Raw genomic sequence first — 22,499 nt, 5'->3', positions numbered from 1 at the left:
ACTTCTTCATGGCAGCTTTTGTATTGGGGCATTCTGGAGAGTGCATCAGCCAGGAAGTTCTTTCCCCCCGGAATGTACTTCAAGGTAAAGTTAAAATGGTTGAAGTATTGTGCCCATCAGACCTGTTTTGGAGATAACTTCCATGGGGTTTTTAGTGCCTCTAAATTTTTATGATCAGTCCATACGTCAAAAGGAATTTTGCTCCCCTCTAGAAAATGCCACTATGTGAGTAATGCTCACCTCACTGCAAAATCTTTCTTCTCCCATACCTCCCATCACCTTTCTGTGTCTGTAAGCTTTTTTGAGGTATAGGCACATGGTTGTAGGTCTCCTTTGTCATTTTTCTGTAGGAGTACAGCACCTACTGCAACATCACTAGCATCAGCCTGGATGATGAATTGCTTTTTGGAGTCGGGGTGTGTGAGGACTGGTTCCTTCGCAAATAGTCTTTTTAGCTGTTTGAACGCCACTTGGCATTCCATGGTCCATTTCAAAGGTTGACCGGGGCGAGGCCTCCCTCCTCCCTTACCCATTTTTAGCAGTTCAGTGATCGATAAAGCTATTGCGGCAAAAGAATGAATGAACTGCCAGTAAAAGTTTGCGAAACCCAAAAATCTTTGTAGCTGCTTGCGAGTTCTCAGAAGCTGCCATTCTAATACAGCTTTGACTTTGGCAGGGTCCATTTCCACCCCTTCATTGGAAATCCGGTATCCTAAATAGCCAAGGTAGGACCGATGGAATTCACATTTAGATACTTTAGCATAGAGGTTTGCCTTTAAAAGCCTCCTTAGCACCTCCCGGACCAATTTCACGTGCTCCTCCATGGTTTCTGTGTAAATGAGGATAACATCAAGTTAAACTAAGATGCCCTTGTAGAGGTGATCATGCAGCACTTGACTGATCAGCTGCATGAATACTGCGGGAGCCCCTTGAAGGCCAAAAGGCATCACTTTAAACTGGAAACTTCTTAGGGGGCAAATTGAAAGCAGTCTTCCACTCGTCCCCCTCCCTGATTCTCACTTGATAATAAGCCTCTCTTAAATCCAGCTTGATAAAGATTTTCCCCCTTGTGAGGTGGGCTAACATGTCCTTCATCAAAGGGAGGGGGTACATATTCTCCATATTCAGCCTTCAAAATCCACGCATAACATCAAAGACCCATCTTTCTTCTCCTTAAATAGCAGTATCTCAATAGCACAATTGGTAGTTCAGCGAGGGGGAAGTATGTCACAATCCTCTTCGCTAAAAGCTCTTGCTAGATCCCGGTATTCCATCAGAATGAGTTGGATCCTGGGTGTTCGATCTGTGGTGGCTCTTAGAAACCTAATCAATTTCCCTCCCTCTCTCAGCGTCTGTTATCCTCTTGATCTGGCTGGTCTTGGAAGGTGGGAGGGGCCCTGTCTCTAGCCTCAAGGTCCTCACCCTGTTCTCCCACCAAATGGTGGGGCGCCACTTATCAAGCCATGCTAGTCCCAGAATCACAGTCTCAGTCATTTTTGGAATGACCACAAAACAGATGATCTCCCAATGTTGCCCCATCTCTAAATGGATAGGTTCAGTGACATGTGTCGCAGGGGAAACCCCCATTAAGGAATCATCTGCCTGGTTGAATTTCATTGCTATGGGCAACAGCTTGGCACGGATTCCCAGCTTTAGTATAGTGGGGAGACTGATCAAGCACCTTGTGCAACCAGAGTCTATTAGGACGTTCAAGTCAGTCTGCACTCCAGTCTTTGGTACTATAATCTTGGCAATGGAAAAAGGTGGGATGGGCCAACTTACCATCGGGTTGTCCTCACCATCATCATCACTGTTATAGGATGCTGGTAGCTGAAGGCGTTCAGCTGGAGCTCCTTCTCCCCCATCGTGGAATCGTCAGGGTATGCAGGAGCATAGCAATTCAAGTGAGCCCACACCTGATTCAAGAAGAAAGGTAACTTATCTGGATCTCCATCAAACATGGGCTTGATGGGAGGTAGATCCACTGGCTGCTGACCCCAGTATGGGGGGCACAAAGCAGGTCACTGATACTGAGGCTGTGCCAGTCTTTGCAACCCTCTCTGCTGGAGTCCAGGGCTCGTGCGTCTTTGCCTGGGCACCGGACTTGATGTCGAGGCTGGTCTGGGCCATGGCGAAGCAGCACAGGCCATTGCAATCAGGTTTAAACTCCGAAGAGGGGGACGGAGCATGCACGACCTTTGGGCTTCCTATGCCATGACCAAGCCTTCGAGCTTCTCCCTCCTTTATGTTAAGGCGGTCGAACATCTCCCTCAGCTTCTCGACCGAGTGGCTATGGATTGCCGTCAGGTATCTCCATTCTCCAGATTTGTTCCATCCTACCATCCTCTTCACCTTTCTTGGCGCGGATGACAGAAGACTGTGGGACAAAATCAGCGGAAATTCAGCTTCAGCAGCTTTGGGAGTGCTCCTGCGCTGGGGTCTTGCCTCAACCTGACCAAGGTCCCCGAGGGCTAGAGCTCCTTCTTGCTGCCCCAAATTCTCAGGTTGGGTCATCCGGGTCTTCGGCCGAGCCCATGCCATTCTCCCAAAGGCAACTGGGGCTCAAGACCTCTTAGAAAAAGGCTTTATGAGATCTGGCTTAATGCCATGGTTCCAATCAATAAGGCCAAACAAATCAGAACTCTGAGGCAAGAAAGTTCCTCAAAGAACATGTTTATTGGATACATAATATAGGCACGTTCAATAGTGAAACCAGATCTAAAACTTCCCCTCCCCAGGAATCAAAGTAATACAATGTAACAATTTCCACCCCTCTAGTCATGCTGCCCAATAGAACCCCTTGGCAGGTTTTTTTTAACTCAATGATCCTTCTCCATCCCTCCAGCATGGGAATGACCTTGGTTCCCACAAGAGTTGCTCATGTTTAAACTACCAGAAATACATTCTCCCTCATCCCCTTGTGGAAACCCGAAACGAAAAAAATGGCTGCAGCAGGTTCGTTGCAGACTTGACACATTGAGGGAAGTATACAGTGGGATACTTCAAGGTTCTGTCTTAGTACTCTTCAACATCTACATAAATGATCTAGATGAGGGGTAGTAAAGGAACTCATCAAATTTGCAGACAACACAAAGTTGGGAAGAATAGATGATACACTCAAGATTCAGAAGGACCTTGAAAGACTTGTACTGGGCCCTATCCAACAAAATGCAATTCAGTGATGAGAAAAGTAAGGTCCTACACGTAGCTAAAAACACCAAACACAGAGATACAGAATAGGCTTTATCTGGTTCAATAGTAGAAACTATGAGAGGGTTCTAGGTATCCTAGCAGACCACCACTTAAGTATGAGCCAGCAGTGTGCTGCAGCTGTCAAAAAAAGTAACAGTCTTAGGTTGCCTCAACATAGTTTGAAGATCATGCGAAGCAATAGCACCACTTTATATTGCACCAGTGAAGCCACTTGGAATATTGCATCCAATTCTGATCACGATACAAAGAAGATTCTGAGACCCTTGAACAAGTGGAGAAGAGCAACAGAGATGATAAAGAGGAGAATCCTCCAGAAAATGATGCACCAAGTGGCAGGATGAATTTCTCTCCTGCCAAAAAAACAGCTGACTTTGCTTCCAAAGCCATTTATTTGGCAGCACATTTCCCAGATTTGAATAGAATAACTAGGAACGACCCAAGATGACTGTGTACTTGCATGGGAAGAGGAATATAGGCAATTGCAATTCTTGGTAAGAGCAATTGGAGAGTCGGGTCACCATCTTTTCCTGTCAGATATTTGTTTTTTAAGTGCACCTTGGTTTTTAATGTCAAGTTTTGAAGTTTTTTTCCTCGCTTTGACATCTAGTTGAATGCTGATTTATTTTATAACCTCTTGTTGGACTGTGAACTGTTTAACTTTGTTATTGCTTTGTTTTGGAGTTAGGAAATAATTTTGCTTTTGCCCCATGGAAGTTGACAGCATAAAGTTTTTTTCCTTGGTAATGAAAGTGATCTGATTTGATTTACATCTACATCAAAGTACTTTATATTCTATTAGTTTTTGCTTCTTTATTTTATTCTTGTATGTATTTCTGATCTCTCTTTTCTTCTCTCTCTCTAAAGAGAGTCAAATTCTCTTTCGTTTCTACTTATTATTTATTGTGGGAAATATTATCTTATCTCTGTCTTGAGAAGAATTGCCTACATTTTGTTGGGAAAGTCTTGCTATAAAAGACATTTGGATTATATTAAAAATGAAAATTACAACAGTGTAGATGCAGAATTCACATTATACAACAACTTAGATCAACTTAATCTCAAAGCCTTCTTGAAAACCTTCCAAAAAAAAGCTTTTTAACTTACAAGCTCTGAATGAAAATTTAGATAAAAAAAATTGATAATTTGATAAATCAACCTAAGGATGATACTCAGATACAGATACTTGCAGTTAAATCAAAGTTGTAATTGGATGGATTGGAAGTCAATTTGTTGCTGGCAGTATTGAAGGAGAAAGAGCTTTGTTTGAGAATTGCAAGGTTGTTGGAGAAGGCTGAAAGGAGATGAATTTAAAAGGCTTAGAGATGGCAGTATAGATCAGTGATGAACTGAACTTTCTTAAAAAAATAGATGGAGATTGTGGAATATTCTGATTGAATATTCAATCAAAAGAAAACTGTAAACTGTTAACAGATGATACAGTTCAACTGGAGAAACTATTGTACTATGTAACACAATTTTTGTTCCTGGCTTCTAAGTGTTATATTTCAACTGCTTGTGTCTAAAGCCTATACAAAAATGGCTATAATCATCACAACTTTGATTTTGTGACCAGCCTACAAAAGTTTCATATTTATAGACAAAACAGGCAAATTATTATCTTTTTAAGCAGTTAGAGAAAGAATATATACTTGCATGGCAAATGCACAAAGACAGTCAAAATCACTCAAAAGGGTTCAGAAATGAGATTTTCTAGATTTGTGGCTATACTGCAAATTGCTTTCTTGAAGAAGTCCCAACCATAGGTTCCCATCATGTTTTCATTATACTGTCCTTGGTAATGGTGTTCAAAGTCCAGTATATCCTGGTGAAAGTGCTCATCTTACTCCTCTGAGTAAGCACTTATGTTGTCTTTGAATTTGTCAAGATGAGCATCAACGATATGGACTTTGAGGGACATTCTGCATCTCATTTTGGCATAATTCTTTAAGAGAGTCTGACTTGTGATTGCCCAGAAAGCCGTGAATCACTGCAACGAAACTGTTCCAGGCCACTTTCTCCATCCTGTTCAGCTTCTTGGCGAATTCGTCACATTCTATGATCTTCTTTACTGTGATCCGATGAAGATACTAGCTCTAACCTATGTCTTTGACAGCTGTGAAAGAGATGTTGGAGGTACTTGAAAGCTGTTGACTCCTTGTCTAGAGCTGTGGCAAATTGTTTGATGAGGTCTAACTTGTTGTGCAGTGGTGGCATCAGCACCTTCCAAGGGTCTACCAGTGGCTCCCACTTTACATTGTTCTTCCCTACAGACAATTTTGCCTGCTATGGCCAATCCCTTCTGTGATAGTGCATCTTAGTATCCTTGCTGTCCCAAAGGCAAAGAAAACAAGGAAACTTCATGAAACTGCCTTGGAAGCCCATCAGGAATGATACCATTTTGAAGTCTCCATTGACCTTCCAACCATAGTCATCATACTTCAAGGCACTCAGCAACATTTTGACACTGGTGTGGTCTTCTCTGAAGTGCACAGAATGAGCCATAGGGAGAGACGGGTAATTGTTCCTGTAATGAAGCAGCACAGCTTTGAGGTTCCTGGATAAACTGTCTATGACAGGAGTCCCCAACCCCTGGGCTGCAGCCCACTACTGGGCCATAGTCCATTCAGAATCGGGCTGTGGAAGCAGCAGGCGTGCATGCACGCATCTCCACTTGTGCATGTATTGGGCGGGTGAGTGCGTGCAGCTCCCTTTGTGTGAGCAGTAGGCACATGCGCCCATTGCTTGTGCAAATGGAATTGTTTCCACATACACTCGCCCACCATTTGTGTGGAACCATCCTCTCCTCACCCCCACCATTCCGCAAAGCTGGAAAGGTTGGACACTGCTGGTCTATGCATAGGTGTCATCCACCCAGATCACAGGTGATTCCTATAGCCTCGAATAGATTGGCCACATTGTTGCAGAAGCACAGCCCATTTTGCCAACTGAAGAAGGTGAAAAAATGTTGGTGATGCTTTCTCTGTTTTGTGACTTGCACACTTTCATCCAATGTTCCACTCCATGAGCCTAGATGTCAGAAGCTCAGAATGGGACTTGGTAAGACCAAGGTATCTGATCTGATCATTGTATATTGTAGTTTCAATTTTCCTAGAACATTGAAAATAGTGAACATTTTCTTAATTGCAACTCTTTTAAACTGTAATAAATAACTACGGTAAATTTACATCTAGTAAGCAGCAATTGTTCACCTTACCTTCAAGAGTTTAGTTGCAATGTTTGCATGTGAAATGGGCTTGTCTTGATTCCTGACAGGCATGCCGAAGTATGCTTTGTAGGCCTTGCACATCTTAACAGATGCTTTCACAGAGTACTTTTTTGCTCTTGTCTTGATAAATTGTCCACACACGTAGCAAAATGCATCTGCTGGGTGGAACCAATCTTTTGATGCTGTCTAAATCAAATATTGCTATTCATTATTCTCTTACTCAGCAATTAGACAAACTAAAATGTTGGTTTAAGGCACCAGTACTTTTATACTTCTATAGATACTACTAGATAGTCCCAGAAAGTGCTAGAAATTTCTTAAAAAATCCAGAAATTTTTGGCCAATTCTAGAAACTTTGGACAGATTTCACAGATATCACAGAATGTTCTGGAAGTATACTCAGCACTGAATGTGAATTGAGAATGTTCTTGGAAATAGATAAATTTCAAAATATCATTGTCCTGATCACAGAAGCAAAGTTTTTGTGGAACAATAGCTATTTTATATTTATTTTATGCATAAGAGATTAAGAAAACACATTTTGTACCCAGGAACAAAAACTAAATTGAAATCTTTATGTAGTATTATCATTGAAATATATTTTATCATATTCAACTAGAGAGGACAATATACATGTACAGTTTTTGTACGCACTTTTTTGTCTTGTTTACTCTCTGTTTTTTTCTGTTTGTATTTTAACTTAGGAAATAAATAAAATTATTAAAAAAGATAAGGAGTTTGGAAGATAAACCATATGATAAATAATTGATGGAAATAGGTATGTCTAGTCTAACAAACAGAGGCTCTTCCAGTATTAGGGGGGCTGTCACAGAGAAGAGGGGATCAACCTATTCTCCAAAGCACCTGAGGGCAAGACAAGAAATAAGGAGTGGAAGATCATTAAAGAGAGATCCAATCTAGAACTAAGGTTTTCAAGAAGAGATTGGACAACCATTTGTCTGGAATGGTATATGGTCTCCTGCCATAGGCAAGGAGTTTGATTAGAAGACTTCCAAGGTTCCTTCCAACCCTTTTATTCTATGTACTTAATGTTTTTACCCTTTATGGTTCTCTTCCCTCCCCCACCCGTCAATGTTTTTTTAACTTTATTTTATATTTAGATGAAGCTCCAACCCAACTACCTCCAAACAATGTTTCCCAAGATGGTAAGGTAAGATGGTAAGAAGGGAAAATTGTTCAATACTATCAGGTCCAAGGATGGTACCAGCTAGCTTTTTAAAACTAAAAACGTGGTATTGTCCAATCCAATCTTCCTGGTACAAGAAGTTCATTCAATATTGCTAGAAGCTTGAGTGCACTAATGTAAAATTCACACTCCATAAATAACCAGAGACTCCAGTTACAATATCTGAAATGTGCTCTCCAACTGAGAATGGAAACATCAGTATTTGGACCAAGAGAGTAATCATGGGGAAAATGAGATTGGGTCTGCAAACCACAGGCAAGCAGCAGAAATGGGAGGTGAGTAATGAAAACCAAAACACAATAACAATTGGACATACCAAACAACTACTATGTAATCACGTAGATGATGAAAATGTGGAGGTGGAGTTGCTAAGGATAACAATACAAAATTTTGTTCAGCAGCTGAAAACTTTTCCAGTATTCTATTAACCCTTAGGAAGTCAGGCGACCGAACTGCAGTAAGATGAAAATTTTATATTATTTATATATCCAACAAGCTTGCAAATATTTCTCAATATTGGGAAAGGTGTGGATGCCTTAAACTTGGGCCACCATAATAAAATTTTGTGAAGACCATAGCATGGTATAGAGGTTGACTGAAAATATCTGGAAATTTAAACTCAAAGTGTTGGAAGGAACTTTGGAGATCATTCAATTCTCTGTCCAGGACAGAAATCTTCAGACTATGCCAGATAAATGGTTCCATTTTCTTTGAAACCCTCCAATAATGGAGTATCTAGGAGGGAGAGTGTTCAACTGCTTAACAGTTCTCATGGTCAGAAAATAACTCCAAAGTTTAGATATTTCTCTGTAAGGCTTCTAGCCATTGGTTCTACCTTTGAGCACTACAGATAACAAAACTACAACCTCTTCCCTTTGGATGCTATGGATGGTACTCCTTCCTTTCTTTTTCATTTGTGCCACTGTATAATTTTGAATATCAGCTCTTATCAGTATTTAGTTGGGCCCAATTTTGATATTTTGCCACTGTTACTTTAGGTGTTTTTTCAATTGCTTCATTCAACTCAGGTTCTCAGTAGACTGAGGACTACCTGGGGCTATGCCTGGGCTGAGATCTTGCTAGATAAGTTCATTTAGTTCCCTAACTACCTATGTATTTAACAGGTCAATCAGAGAAGAGATATTTTCTGCCAAATAATTGGAAAAAATTTCAAGAAGTATTTGAAAATCTTCTGAATTCATCAGGTACTTGGGAAGAATGATTCTAATTGGTTTTCCAATCTTGCAGAGATTCAGGGTTTGGGGAACTTCAGTTTCACAATGAAATGGGACCGCAGGATATATGTTAGATTCTCATCTGCTTAAAAATAAAGACCACTATGTGGTCTTTCTAAGCAAAGTGGGACCATATTTCTTGAGAGAAGCCCATGAACACCAATCACATTACCCCCTTAGGGCAATGAGACTGACTGTCCAACTATCTTGTGGCTCTGTGCAATCTCTATGATTTCATCTTGCAGTTGATATTCAAGTTTTAATGCTAATCAATAGGTTACCAACCATGGCCTTAACAGCCTATGAAATTCCAATACTAGCTTCAAGATGAGATCATAGAGATTGTGCAGAGCCACAAAATAGTTAGACAATCTGTACATCAGCACCAACCCAAACTTGTTAGAGTGGGTCCAAATCCATGCAAAGATACTTTTAACCATTCAGGCCCCTACGCAATGTTGTAAGAATTCATTGCACAATCTTGGATATTTATAGGGAATAAGGAAGATAACCTTAGTATGCTTAGGCTGAAGGAGCTGAAATATTTTTTAACCCCAGAGAAATAAAATAACATTTGGAAGCAGCTCAGGCAGGTGCCACCCTAATTCAGTGAGGTATAAAAAGGGTAAGAGGTATAGCACAATCAGATTTGAAAAATTCTGGTCTTATAGCCAATCTCAGTAAAGATAGTCTTAGCTTTCCTGTGGAATTGATTTCCTGGTCTGGTTTTATCCAGAGGAGCTGACATCACTTCTCTTCTCTGGTCTTAACATCATGATAAAGGATTTAGAGGCAACTCTAACCACTCTGAGACTCAATCTACAAAATGAGAAATTCCAAACTAAGCAAGATTATATACAAACTGAATATAATAAGGAACAAACAAAACTGATCAAGGAGAGAAGCAACTTAGAACTAAGGAGAAACTTCCTGACAGTTAGAACAATTAACCAATGGAACAACCTGCCTCCAGAAGCGGTGAATGCTCCAACACTGGAAGTTTTTAAGAAGAGACTGGACAGCCATTTATCTGAAATGGTGTAGGGTTCCTGCCTGAGCAGGGGGTTGGACTCAATGACCTCCAAAGTCCCTTCCAACTTTATTATTATTATTATTATTATTATTATTATTATTATTACTACTACTACTACTACTACTACTACTACTACTACTACTACTACTACTACTACTACTACCAGAAGAAATGAACCTATACATGAACCTTTAGATGTAGGAAGCATACCCAGAGTCACCCATAAAGGACTTAGATTCCTATACACTAATGTTCAAAGTCTGGGGAATAACTAGGGAGAACTTGAAATACTAGTACATGACATTAACTGGGAGACAAACCCAGCATCAAGTGGGATATCAAACAGGTTCCTGACCAACCTAGCTAACAACTTTGTCATCTAGAAGATAGAGGAGGGAACTAGAGGGACAGCTATACAGGACCTAATTCTTACTAGCAGAGAAGAATTGATAAGAAGAGAAGAATTTTGGGGGAGAGTGGCCATGTCATATTGGAATTCAATATAATGCAGACACAAGAAATAGAACAAAATCAAACTTTAAAAGAGCTGATTTCAACAAACTTAGAGAGAGCTTGGGAAGGATTACATGGATGAAAATCTTAAATGGAGAAAAATAAGAAGTTTGGGAAACTGAAAAATGTGATTAAAAAGCCCAGTCCAGCACAATACCATTGAAAAAGAAAAACAGGAAATCCAAAAAGAAACCAGCATCGTTGCACAAATTAGTCTCTGATAAACTAAAATACAAAAAGGACAAGTATATAAAAATGGAAAGAAGGACACATAACTAAGGCAAAATACCAGCATATAGCCCAAATCTGCAACAATGAAGTCAGAAAGCTAAGGCTCAGAATGAACTAAGACTTGCAACAAATGTCAAATATAATAAAAAATGTTTCTTTCAATATATAAAAAAACAAGAAAAAAGTCACAGAAACAATCCCAACTAATGGGAAAATATGGCAAGAAAATGACAGGCAGCATAGAGAAAACAGAGCTACTTTATTCTTTCTTTGCATCTTGTCTTCACCCAAAAAGAAAAAATAGCCCAACCTACCAAAACAGAACTGTAAAAGACAGACTAGGAATTCAAATTAAAATAGGCAAGAAAACGGTAAGAGAACATCTGTCCACTCTAGACGAGTTCAAATCACCAGGACCTGGCAGATTACATCCAAGAGTTCCGAAGGAGATAGCAGATTTGAAATTGGAACCATTGAACAATATCTTTCAAAGATCCTGGAGCACTGAGGAACTACAAGAGGACTGGGAAAAAGCTGTTGTGGTTCCCATCTTCAAAACAGGGGAAAAAAATAGATCCCGGAAACTCAGACCAATCAACCTGACATCAATACCTGGGAAGATCCTGGAAAAGCTAATCAAGCAACAGATCTGCAAACACCTAGAAGCAAGCGAAGTTATAACCAGAAACCAACACAGATTTGTCAAAAACAGATCATGCCAAACAAACCTTTTCTCATTTTTTGACAAAGTGACTAAATTAGCAGACCCCAGCAAAATGCCGTGGACATAGCAGCCAAAAAAAACTAATACAATCCTTGCTTGTATAAACTGAGGCATAGAATCAAAACCACATGAAGTATTAGTACTGGTTTATAAATCTTTAGTAAGAACACACCTGGAATACTGTGCCCAGTTTTGGTTACTACATTACAAAAAAGATGTTGAGACTTTGGGAAAGGTGCAAAGAAGAGCAACTAAAATGCTTAAAGGACTGCAAACTAAAACATATGAAGAATGGTTGCATGAATTGGGTAGGACAAGTCTAGAGAAAAGAAGGACTATGGGTAACATGATAGCAGTATTCCAGTATTTGAGGGGCTGTCACAAAAAAGAGGGGAACAACTTATTTTCAAAAGCACCAGAAGGCAAGACAAGAAACAATGGATGGAAACTAATCAAGGAGAGAAGCAACCTGGAATTAAGGAGAAACTTCCTAACAGTGAGAACAATTAACCAGTGTGACAGGTTGCCTTCAAAAGTTGTAAAAGCTTCATCACTGGAGGTTTTTAAGAAAAGACTGGACAGCCACCTGTCTGAAATGGTATAGGGTCTCCTGCTTGAGCAGGAGGTTGGACTAGAACAGGGCTTTTCAACCAGTGGTACGGGTATCATCCTGTGGTATATTGGCACCTGGCAGGTGGTACACGACCATCCTAGAAAAGTGGTAGCGGGGGAGGGGAATGAGCTGAACCGGTGGCAGCAACGCACAAACCTGAGCGAGAGATGGCTGGAGCTGCAGGGCTGTCAGGGCTCACTGGAAGCACCAGGATCAGCGCCAGGTTCAAGCTGGAACTCGGCGCTGATCCTGGTGCTTCTGCTGAGCCCTGAAGAAGCACCAATCAGCTGGAAAGCAGCATTGATCCTGGCACTTCTGCTGAGCCCAGAAGAAGCATCAATCAGCTGGAATGTTGCAGCATCTCCAGGGTCTTGTGATTTACATTCAGATGCTTGGCAACTGATTCATATTTATGACAGTCACAGTGTCCCAGGGTCATGTGAAATGACCAAAACCTGCTGCAACCACCCAGCAGACGGGGGGGGGGGGATAAAAACCAAACAGCCCCCACCCCTGCTGCCAATCCTCAACAGAAATGCTCAACAATGAAAACCTCGGACAGGAGGAAAAGCGCCGCCGGGTGGGCAGGCCAGTGTCTTGCTTGGCTGTGACTTGGGGGGCACTTTTTTCAGTGCAATTGTAACTTCGAACAGTCACTAAGCGAACTGTTGTAAGTCGAGGACTACCTGTACTTCATCACTTTTTTCCTTTTTTTTTTGTTTGATCATCAAGTTTTTGACACCTTGCTAGGTGACTGGTGGTACTCGGATATTGCCATATCCTAAAAGTGGTACAATGGGTGAAAAGGTTGAAAAGCCCTGGACTAGAAGACCTCCCAGGTCCCTTCCAGCTCTATTCTGATTAATAGTATACTTGGATTTCAGTAAGGCATTTGACAAAGTAGACCACAACCTACTTCTTGGTAAGCTAGAACAGGGGTCCCCAACCCCCAGTCTGCGGACCAGTACTGGGCCGCGGCCTCTTAGGAACTGGGCCGCGCAGCTGGTGCACTGAAAGCGCATCTTCCACTTCCAGGAATGCGGCAAGCCTGCAGGGGTCTGGGCACGGACACAAGCTATCTACTCAGTGCAAGGTCCTCTGACAGCTGCACTTGCAACTGGTTTGCAACATCTGAGCTCTGCATCCTTCCTCCTCTCCCTCCTCCTGCTTCTTCTGCTATCTCTTCTTCTGACTCCTCTTCCTGGTCCTGCTCTCTCTTCCTCCTGCTACTTCTTCTTCCTCCTCCTCTTCTTCCTCACTTTCCTCCTCTCCCCCTCCTGGCACTCCAGCTGGGCTCGTGCTCCCTTCATGCAACTCTTCAAGTCTGTAAGACAAATGCGCACAAGACCAACTTGCAACTAGGAGCTCCCCCAAAACCTGTTTGGAGGTGGACCCCCCCCCAAGGCATGTGTGTGACAGGGTATCTTTTTCAGGGTGCAAATAGGGGCAGGGAGAAGCTACCTTTCACCTTAAGCACTGCAGCTCCAAGGAATTCTCTCTCTAGTCTGCACCTTTTCTAAGACCGCTGGGCTCCATTGCACTTCAACTGGAGTTTTTTGCTTTTATTTTGATGCTCCAGGTGCCTCATGTTTTGGCAACATCCTGCCTGCTTTTCGAGTTTTAATTTGGTCTATTTGTGTTTATGTTCCTCCTTTCTTCGTGCAGCTCTCCATGTTCGCAAGACAAGTGCGCTCCTACTTGGCTTGCATGGGGGAGAGGAAGGGGAGAAGCTACATTTCCCCTTAAGCACTGTGTCTCCAAGGGAATCCCTCTCTCATTTGCACCTTTTCCAAGACTGCTGGGTGTCAACTCTACAACAAAATTAGCTGAAGCCATTTTCCCTTCGTTTTCGGTTGCCACAGACTTGGGAGAAGGGAGATGAGAGTTTTATCTTAACCATAACAATACATTGTTCTGTGGGAACCAAGGTTATTGCTAGCTGCATTTTGGCGGGTTGTATCTTTCGTTAGAAAGCCCACACAAGTAGTTAATTGGGGAATGTGATTTATGACATGCTACAGTAGTGGGAAGTTTCACTTGTAACTTTGTAACCTTGGGGGGGGTGTGTTTCAGTTTTGGGATCACTTTTGACTGTGCCGATATTATGTAGCCAAATAAAAGGAAGCTTTTTACCCTCGGAGTTCTTTTTACTGGTCTCATCTATCGGAACCATGAAATTGGTCTCTCTCTCTCTCTCTCTCTCTCTCTCTCTCTCTCTCTCTCTCTCGTGGTTTTCTCAGCATTTACTCAGCATGCTGGGTCTTTGGTTTGTTTTGCTGGAAGGCTGAGTTTAGGATTGTCTCTTTTCTTTTCCACTTTCTTAGAAGCAGAAAGTCACTGGTCTAATCTAATCTAATAACAGAACTAAAGTACATTATTTCTTTGTTTGTTTGTTTATTTAGAAAATTTACAACAAATGTAATGCACTTGAATCATCCTGAAACCTTCCCCCCGCCCCGGTACATGGAAAAATTGTCTTCCATGAAACCGGTCTCTGGTGCCAAAAAGGTTGGGGACTTCTGAGCTAGAAGATAAACAGCATCACCACCAGATGGATTTATAACTGGCTGACAAACTGCATTCAACAAGTAGTTTTTAATGGAACTACATCTACATGGAGGGAAGTAAGCAGTGGCTACTCCAAGATTCTGTCTTAGGCCCAGTACTCTTTAATATTTTCATAAATGATTTAGATGAGGGAACAGAAGGGGAACTCATCAAATTTGCAGATGACACCTATTGATGATGCCCATGATGAAAGAGGTCGCCTTTACTGTACAAAGTTATATCAAACTGGAACATGGAATGTTAGAGGCATGTCCTTTGGAAAACTCAAAATTGTAAAAAGAGAAACGTTTGGAGTGAACATAGACATCCTTGGCATCAGTGAGTTTCACTGGACAGGCAGTGGTCAATTCAAATCAGATGACTTTATGGTTTATTTTTGGTGAAACAGTATCATCATACAAAAAGGAGTTATTTTCTTGTAATCACGGGTTAAATGTGTTGAGAATCACAGAGCATATAGCAATCGCATAATATCTATCCAAATTTGAGGCAACCCACTCAATATCACCATACTACAAATCTATGCTCCAGCTGTAGATTCAAATGACAATGAAACTGAACTGTTTTACCATCAGCTTCAATTTGCTCTCAAGCATATACAAAAAAAAAGGATCTTTTGTATACAGTATTATAGGCGATTTCAATGCAAAAGTAAGCCAAGGAAAAGTTGCAAGAATAGTATACTAGTTTGGGCCATGTGAACGGAATGAAGCTGGCAATTGCCTAGTATAATTTTGCCAGGTAAATCATCTCAGCATAATAAACATGTTCTTTATTCAATACAAGTGATGTTTATATACATGGGCAGCGCCAAATGAACAACATAAAAATCAGGTAGACTTCATTTTATGCTAACAATGCTGGAAAGATTCAGTTGCATCTGTTAAGTCAATATACTTCCTGGCACTGATTGTAGCCCAGACCATCAGCTATTAGTGGCTAAACTGAAGCTCGAACTGTGCTAAGTGAAAGAAGGTACTACCCCCCCCCCCCCCAAATTCAATGTGAACAACATCTCATTTATGCATGCCATAGAAGTTAAGAATAGGTTTGAACCATTGAATCTATAATTATTATTAACCCTTATTTGGATAATATAATTGTGCCAAATAATCAAAGAAATAAAAAGGCAAACTATAACACATATTTTGTTGATCTTGCCTGCAAATAGCATGTATTAAAAATTTCAAACAATCTGGAAAAATGGTGAAATGGACAGTCTTTTTATTAGCTTATTGGCTAGTGATCACGTTTGATAATGCAAATTGTGTTTTCTAATTGGATATATTATAGAATAGTTTTTTCCCCTTCCATTCAATCATGTACAATTCTCAGAGACTGCTTAGCAAGTTCCTGCAGTTTTCTTTGTAAGGTTTTTCAGAAGTGGTTTGCCTTTGTCTCCTTCCTAGGGCTGAGAGCAAATGACTGGCCAAAGATCATCTAGCTGATTTGTGCTGTAAGGAGGGATGTCAAAATGTCCCTGTTTTTGGCCTGATGCCTTAATCACTACACCAAACTGGCTCTCATAGAATAGTAAGTATATCAGCAATATTAAGAATTTTTCATTATTCATAATTTGTCCCTACCTTTCTGGAATTAAAATCTCTGTACTTTGTTGTCGTTTTATACGGGGTGGAGCTGGTCGTGCACTACTGGGTCGTGGTTTTCTGTTAAGTAGGGGAGAAATTGTTTTTAATAGTAAACAATTACGATTACTGTTATTGCTATACTATTACAAATTAATTTTAACACTTTCAAACATCTTCAGCATATATCTTTAAGTTCATATATAAATGCATCTTTGAGAATTAAGCTAGCATGAATTAATGTATCTGCATTATATATCTTTCAATTGTAATGTATCCAAATTCTGATTCACATATTTTAATTACAATCCTAAATTCTAAAAATAAATTCTAGCAATACAAGTGTTTTCACTTGTTGCTCTTGATCTAAACAGGCTATACACACTTTATAGACCTGGTTTATGGACAACAAAGCTCCGGCAGTTACAGCAGAGGTGGAACAGCCAAGACCTAGTGGCATCCAATCTGTGGATCCCTGGGCTCCTGAGATTGCAATGTCAAATGGCCAAATCTCAGTATGGTTGTTCTTAAAAACGGGAGGGAGGAATTAGAAGCCATCACAAACTGAAACTATTTTATAGTCTTATAATGCCATTTTTATATCCCTACTCTCACAACTCAGGCTATAATGTTCTACTGTATTTAGCAACAAAATGGCTGAGCTTAAATGACAATATGATTTCTTTTAAATGAAGAAGGTTGCAAATATTTAACTCCTTCAAAATCTTCTTGAAAACCCCCAAGAATCTCAAAATAATACAAAAAATATTGGCAAGATATTGCCAAAGGCTGATCCAGTTGAACATACAGAAAATCTTTCTCCATTGTTATAAACAGAAAATTTACATTTCTTTCTCTGTGAATATAGGTACTGCTATTTTGGGAAACTATTATTTTTTCAATTAACAGAACCTCCAGAGTTTAAAATACCATGATTCCTCAAAAATAAGATCCGCCCAGAAAATAAGCCCTAGCATGATTTTTTAATGTGCACCTAATATAAGCTCTACACCCAAAATAAGCCCTAGTTAAGAGCCCGCCTACTCCGTCCCACCGTCTGGTTGCTCATTGCTGCAACAGGATTGGTGCCACTGCCACAAGGTGAGGTGAGACAAGGCAGGTGGCAGGGGGTGGAGCTGCCCCATGCGCCCTGCACCTGCGCACTACAGGGCCCCCACAGCTAGACCATTCCCAATCAGCGACCTCCCCCCACCTGTTCAGTGACCCGGCTGCCTGCCCATCTCTTCCCTTTCACTCTCCTCCCAAGCCGGACTGCCATGCTACGGAGGATGGGCAGGGGAGGCTCAGTCCCCTTATCTGGTTCCCCTCCGCCATTTCGAACCAATGGGAGTGATAACAAAAGGCCACTGCCACCCCTGGCAACAGCCGTGTCTGCCACTGGAGGGCTTTCTTTGGTCCCCGCCGCCCCCTTCGCTCTGCCCCGCCCTGCAGATCACTTTGCTCAGTGGCGGGTGGCCACCTCCTCCTCCTCCACCTGCTACTTGGGATCTGTGGCGCTGCCTCACACTGCCTGCTCCCCATTTGTCACCTGTATTGTATGGTTTCAACGGCGGCAGCTCTGGAGGCCGGTGTTAGGCTGTCTGCATAGTCCGTGGGCTGGCGGTTTCAACCTCCTGGCCCTCTTCACAGATCTGCCCATACAGCCACGGGAGAGTTATACCAGGGCTGGAGGTAGGGCGCTCTGAAGACCACGCTGCCATGACTCTAGCCGCCAACTCTCCCGTGGCTGTATGGGCATAGCCGGGGATTGCGATAACCCAAAGGAGCAAGTGGAAGGCCAAGAGGCTGCAGGTTGGGAAGAGTCAGCAGAGTGGAAACCCCTGACCACCTCGGTGGAGCAGCTGTTGGAGAAGTTTGTTGGGATGGAGATGCGAGGAGTGGAACCAGTAAAATCCCCAGCACGGAGGACAATGCTTGGAATGGATCAAGCTGCGGTGACTTTGTCCCCTTCTTTGCCCCTCCCAAAGGTGCTAGGTCAGGTGTGTCAGGGGATGGCAGGGGACCGGGGCGCAGCCAGGATCTTGCTGCTGGCCACCAGGCAGTCCCAGGCGGTCCTGGCAGTAGCAGGAGCTCCAGCCCTTGCTGCCTGGTAATTAGTAGAGGTGCTGCCCGGTTACTTATGGTCAATGATGGCTGTGAGCTACCGCCTTTGAAGGCCATGTTTGAGGGGTGGCTGAAGAAACTTGCCTATTTCCTGAACCAGGTGTGGCTCTACCTGGAACGGCATGGAGCAACATTCCTGGATAAAGGGGCCTGTGTGAACTCCATTGCTACAAATTTGAAAGAATCCACTGAATGGATGGTGGCGCTCCACAAATAGGAGATTCTGGAACTGGGGAACATTGATACTTTCCTAGAGGGGGTCTGGGCAAGTTTCAGGGACCCCACACAAGCCCACCGGGTGGAGCCCGAAATCTGCTTGATTTGGCAGGGGAACCGGTCCATGGCTGAATACATTCGGGAGTTCCATAGCCTGGCCGGGAAGCTGGGAGGATAGCCAGAACACTTACATCAATTTCGAGATGGCCTAAATAGAGAGGTGTACCAGAATTGCAAGTCCCAGGAAATCCCTGATGACCTCCAAGCGTGGTACCAGCTGGCCACCATAGTGGAATTGGATCTAATGGAGTATTGGCAACACACAGTGCCTGAGAGCCGCCCCGCCAAAGCCAAGAGAAATGCTTGCCAATGCGCAGAGGGGGAGGGGCTTGCTTCCAATGTGGGAAAGAAGGCAACAGAGCAGCCAACTGCCTACTCCCCTAATCCACATCAATGCCAAAGGACCCGAGCCAACCCAAGCCGAAGAAAACTCCAAAGATGAAGGAGAAAACATATGCAGTGTAGCAAGGCATGGAGGTCTCCCCACAATCAAGCAAAGGGGAAGGAACTCTGACTCCTGCCAAACCTAGACCAGTTTTTCATGAGAGACACAGTGAGGGGAAGGATGAAGCAATGGTAAGTAGTGCCATCGCCCCATTGACTGCTCAGGTGGAGGTAGAAGGTGCCCCAGTCGGGAGCAAGGGGAGTCTTTACCGCCTTGTTAGACTTTGGGTGCAATTGCTGCTTTGTCAGCCTGCAAACAATGGAGTTGTTGGACTGAAACTTAAGAGACTAAAGCAGCCCATGAAATTCGAGCAAGTAGATGGCTCCCTCACGGAAGGAGTGCCTGCAACCTGCCTGACAGAACCAGTGAGCCTAAGGGTAGGGAGCCACAAAGAAACTGTTCAATTTATTGTAGCCCCAAAGATGGCAGAGAATAGGATTGATATAGGGTGGCAGCACCAGTACTCTTAAAGAAGAAATGTGGATCACTGAGACTGTGCGTTGACTTCAGGGGAATCAACAGGGTATGCATAGAAATATGTACCCCCTCCCCCTCATGGAGGACATGCTGGGGCACTTGTCCAAGGGGAAGGTGTTTACCAAACTGGATTTAAGACAGGTGTATTACCATGTGAGGATTAAGGAGGGGAATGAATGGAAGACAACTTTTAATTGCCTCTTAGGGTGCTACCAATTCCAAGTGATGCCTTTGGGGCTACAAGGGGCGCCTGCTGTGTTCATGCAACTAATTAACGAGGTGTTGCATGAGCACCTATACAATATACGTGCAGATTCTTTTCATTTTTTCATACATAATTTTCTGTGATATTTAAATACCAACAAACACACCAATAAAAACAAAATAACAGAAATTAAGGAAATAATAAATAAATACAATTTGATAATAAATTAAGTCAGTAATACCTGAATAAAGAATTATTGATTAATAAAACAAATATATTGAATAGCTTAGAATAGAATAGAGATGGAAGGGACTTTGGAGGTCTTCTAGTCCAGCCCCCTGCTCAAGCAGAAGAACCTACACCAGTGATGGCAAATCTTTTAGAGACCGAATGCCCAAACTGCAACCCAAAACCCAGTTATGTATTGTCGGGTGCCAGGTGGGCGTGGCCCATTGGGTGGGTGTGGCTGCGGTGGTAATGGCAGACTGAGTGGGACTAAAAAGTTCAATCAGTCAATTCCAACTTTGTGAGATCTTTTTTTTTCCCGTGAGAAGTTGAAATTGATTGTTTGAGTGAACCTTTTTTTTTTTTGCACATGGCAGCAGAGACCTAAAGCGAAAAGGTTTTATAAAACTCAGCTGAAGGCCTAGGACTGGGGCGATGGCACGCGTGCCCACAGAGAGGGCTCTGCGTGCCACCTGTTGCACGTGTGCCATAGGTTCGCCACCATGGACCTATACCATCTCAGACAAGTGACTTACTAGCCTCTTTTTAAAAATCTCCAGTGATGGAGCGCCCACGATTTCTGGGGGCAAGCTATTCCACTGGTTGATTGTCCTCACTATCAGGAAGTTTCTCCTTAATTCCAGGCTGCTTCTCTCTTTGATCAGTTTCCAACCATTGTTTCTTGTCCTGCCCTCTGGTGCTTTGGAGAATAATTTGACCCCCTCTTCTTTGTGGCAGCCTCTCAAATACTGGAATACTGCTATCATGTCCACCTTATTTCTTCTTTTCTTTAGACTAGCCAAGGTCCTGGTTTCCAAGGTCTCAACATCTCTTTTGTAGTGTGATGACCAAAACTGGTTGCAGTATTCCAGGTGTGGACTCACTAGGGTTCTATAAAGTGGTACTAATATTCCATGTGATCTTGATTCTAATGCCTCTGTTTATGCAACCCAGGATTGTATTAGCTTTTTTTGGCTGCTGCTGCACATTACTGGTTAATAGTCAAGTGATCGTCCACTAGGACTCCATGGTCCCTCTCACAGTTACTGTTTTTGAGCCAGGTCTCACCTAATATGTACTTATATCTTTGATTTTTCCTGCCTAAATATAAAACTTTACTTTTCTCCACATTAAAACTCATTTTGTTGGATAGGGCCCATTGTTCCAGTTTGTCAAGATCTTTTTGAATCCAGAACTTGTCTTCTGGGGTGTTGACTATTCCTACGAGTTTAGTATCATCTGCAAATATGATGAGTTCCACTTCTATTCCCTCATCTAAGTCATTGATAAAGATATTGAAGAGTACTGGGCCTAAGACAGAGCCTTGTGATACCCCACTTCTTATTTCTCTCCATGTGAATGTAGTACCATTGAGGACTACTTGTTGAGTACGGTTTGCCAGTCAGCTTCAGATCCATCTGGATCTACAAAGCCATCTAGTGATGATGTTCTCTATTCCACCTTTTTCTAGTTTACCAAGCAGTAGATTGTGGTCTACTTTGTCAAATGCCTTACTGAAATCTAAATATACTATGTCCACAGTGTTTCACTGGTCTACTAATTAGGTCACTTTATCAAAGAATGAAATAAGATAGGTTTGGCATGATCTATTTTTAACAAACCCATGCTGGCTACCAGTTATAACTTTGTTTGTTTCTACTTGTTCACAGATCTGTTTTTTGATTACCTTTTCCAGGATTTTCCCCAGGTATTGATGTTAGACTGATTGGTTTATAGTTTCCTGGGTTTCTTTTTTTCTCCTTTCTTGAAGATGGAAACCACATCAGCCCTTTTCCAATCCTCAGGTACTTCCCCGCTGCTCCAGGATTTTTGAAAGATATGGTGCAATGATTCTGAGATAACATCTGCCAGCTCCTTCAGAACTCTGGAATGTAATCTGTCGGATCCTGATGATTTATATTCGTCAAGGTCGGATAGGTGTTCTCTTACCATTTTCTTGCTTATTTTAATTTTTGTTTGTAGTTTGTCTTTTGCAGTATTTTTTGGGGTATGTTGTGCTATAATTTCTTTTTGTGTTTCTTTTACTTCCTTGCCATCTTCTTTCTTTAGTGGACCTAGTTTGCTTGACCTTTTTCTTGTTATTAATATGTTGAAAAACACTTTTTTTATTATCTTTGATTTCTGTTGCAAGTCTTTGTTCATTCTGAGCCTTTGCTTTCCTGGCTTCGTCTTTGCATGTTCTGGCTGTCTGCTGATAATCAGCCTTAGTTATGTGTCCCTCTTTCCATTTTTTGTACTTGTCCATTTTGTAGTTCTGTTTCTTTTAAACAATTTGTATCCATCCATCAGTCCATTCCAGTCATGGGTTTCGTCCTACCAGGTTTCTGTAATGCCAACTATGTCATACCCACCCTTGTGCACTATTGCTTCTAGTTTAGCCTGTTTGTTCCTCAAGCTTTGAGCATTAGTATATAAACATTTAAGACTTTTATCTCCTGATTGTTGTTTGATTTTTTTTCTTTTTTTTCTCATCACTCCCTACCTCTTTGTTTGATTTGCTTTCTTGGGATTTATGATTGGTTTTGTGTTCTAGAGATTCTAATGATTGGTCACCCTTCCCCCTCAATTTTAGTTTAA

At 41.9% G+C, this 22,499-nt stretch overlaps 1 protein-coding gene across 1 annotated transcript in view; it reads right to left on the bottom strand.

Annotated features, from left to right (window-relative positions):
• Positions 1-22,499, bottom strand: part of TRAF3IP1 (TRAF3 interacting protein 1) — a 142,068-nt gene that overhangs the window by 67,199 nt on the left and 52,370 nt on the right. The window contains exon 10 of the mRNA XM_015823241.1: positions 16,150-16,230. Within this exon, the coding sequence (XP_015678727.1) occupies positions 16,150-16,230 (81 nt within the window). The remainder of the gene's footprint in view (positions 1-16,149; positions 16,231-22,499) is intronic.

Source organism: Protobothrops mucrosquamatus, unplaced genomic scaffold, assembly GCF_001527695.2.
Source record: "Protobothrops mucrosquamatus isolate PMUCROS unplaced genomic scaffold, P.Mucros_1.0 scaffold1805, whole genome shotgun sequence".
Lineage (NCBI taxonomy): Eukaryota > Metazoa > Chordata > Lepidosauria > Squamata > Viperidae > Protobothrops > Protobothrops mucrosquamatus.
This window is presented reverse-complemented; position numbering and strand designations above follow the sequence as displayed.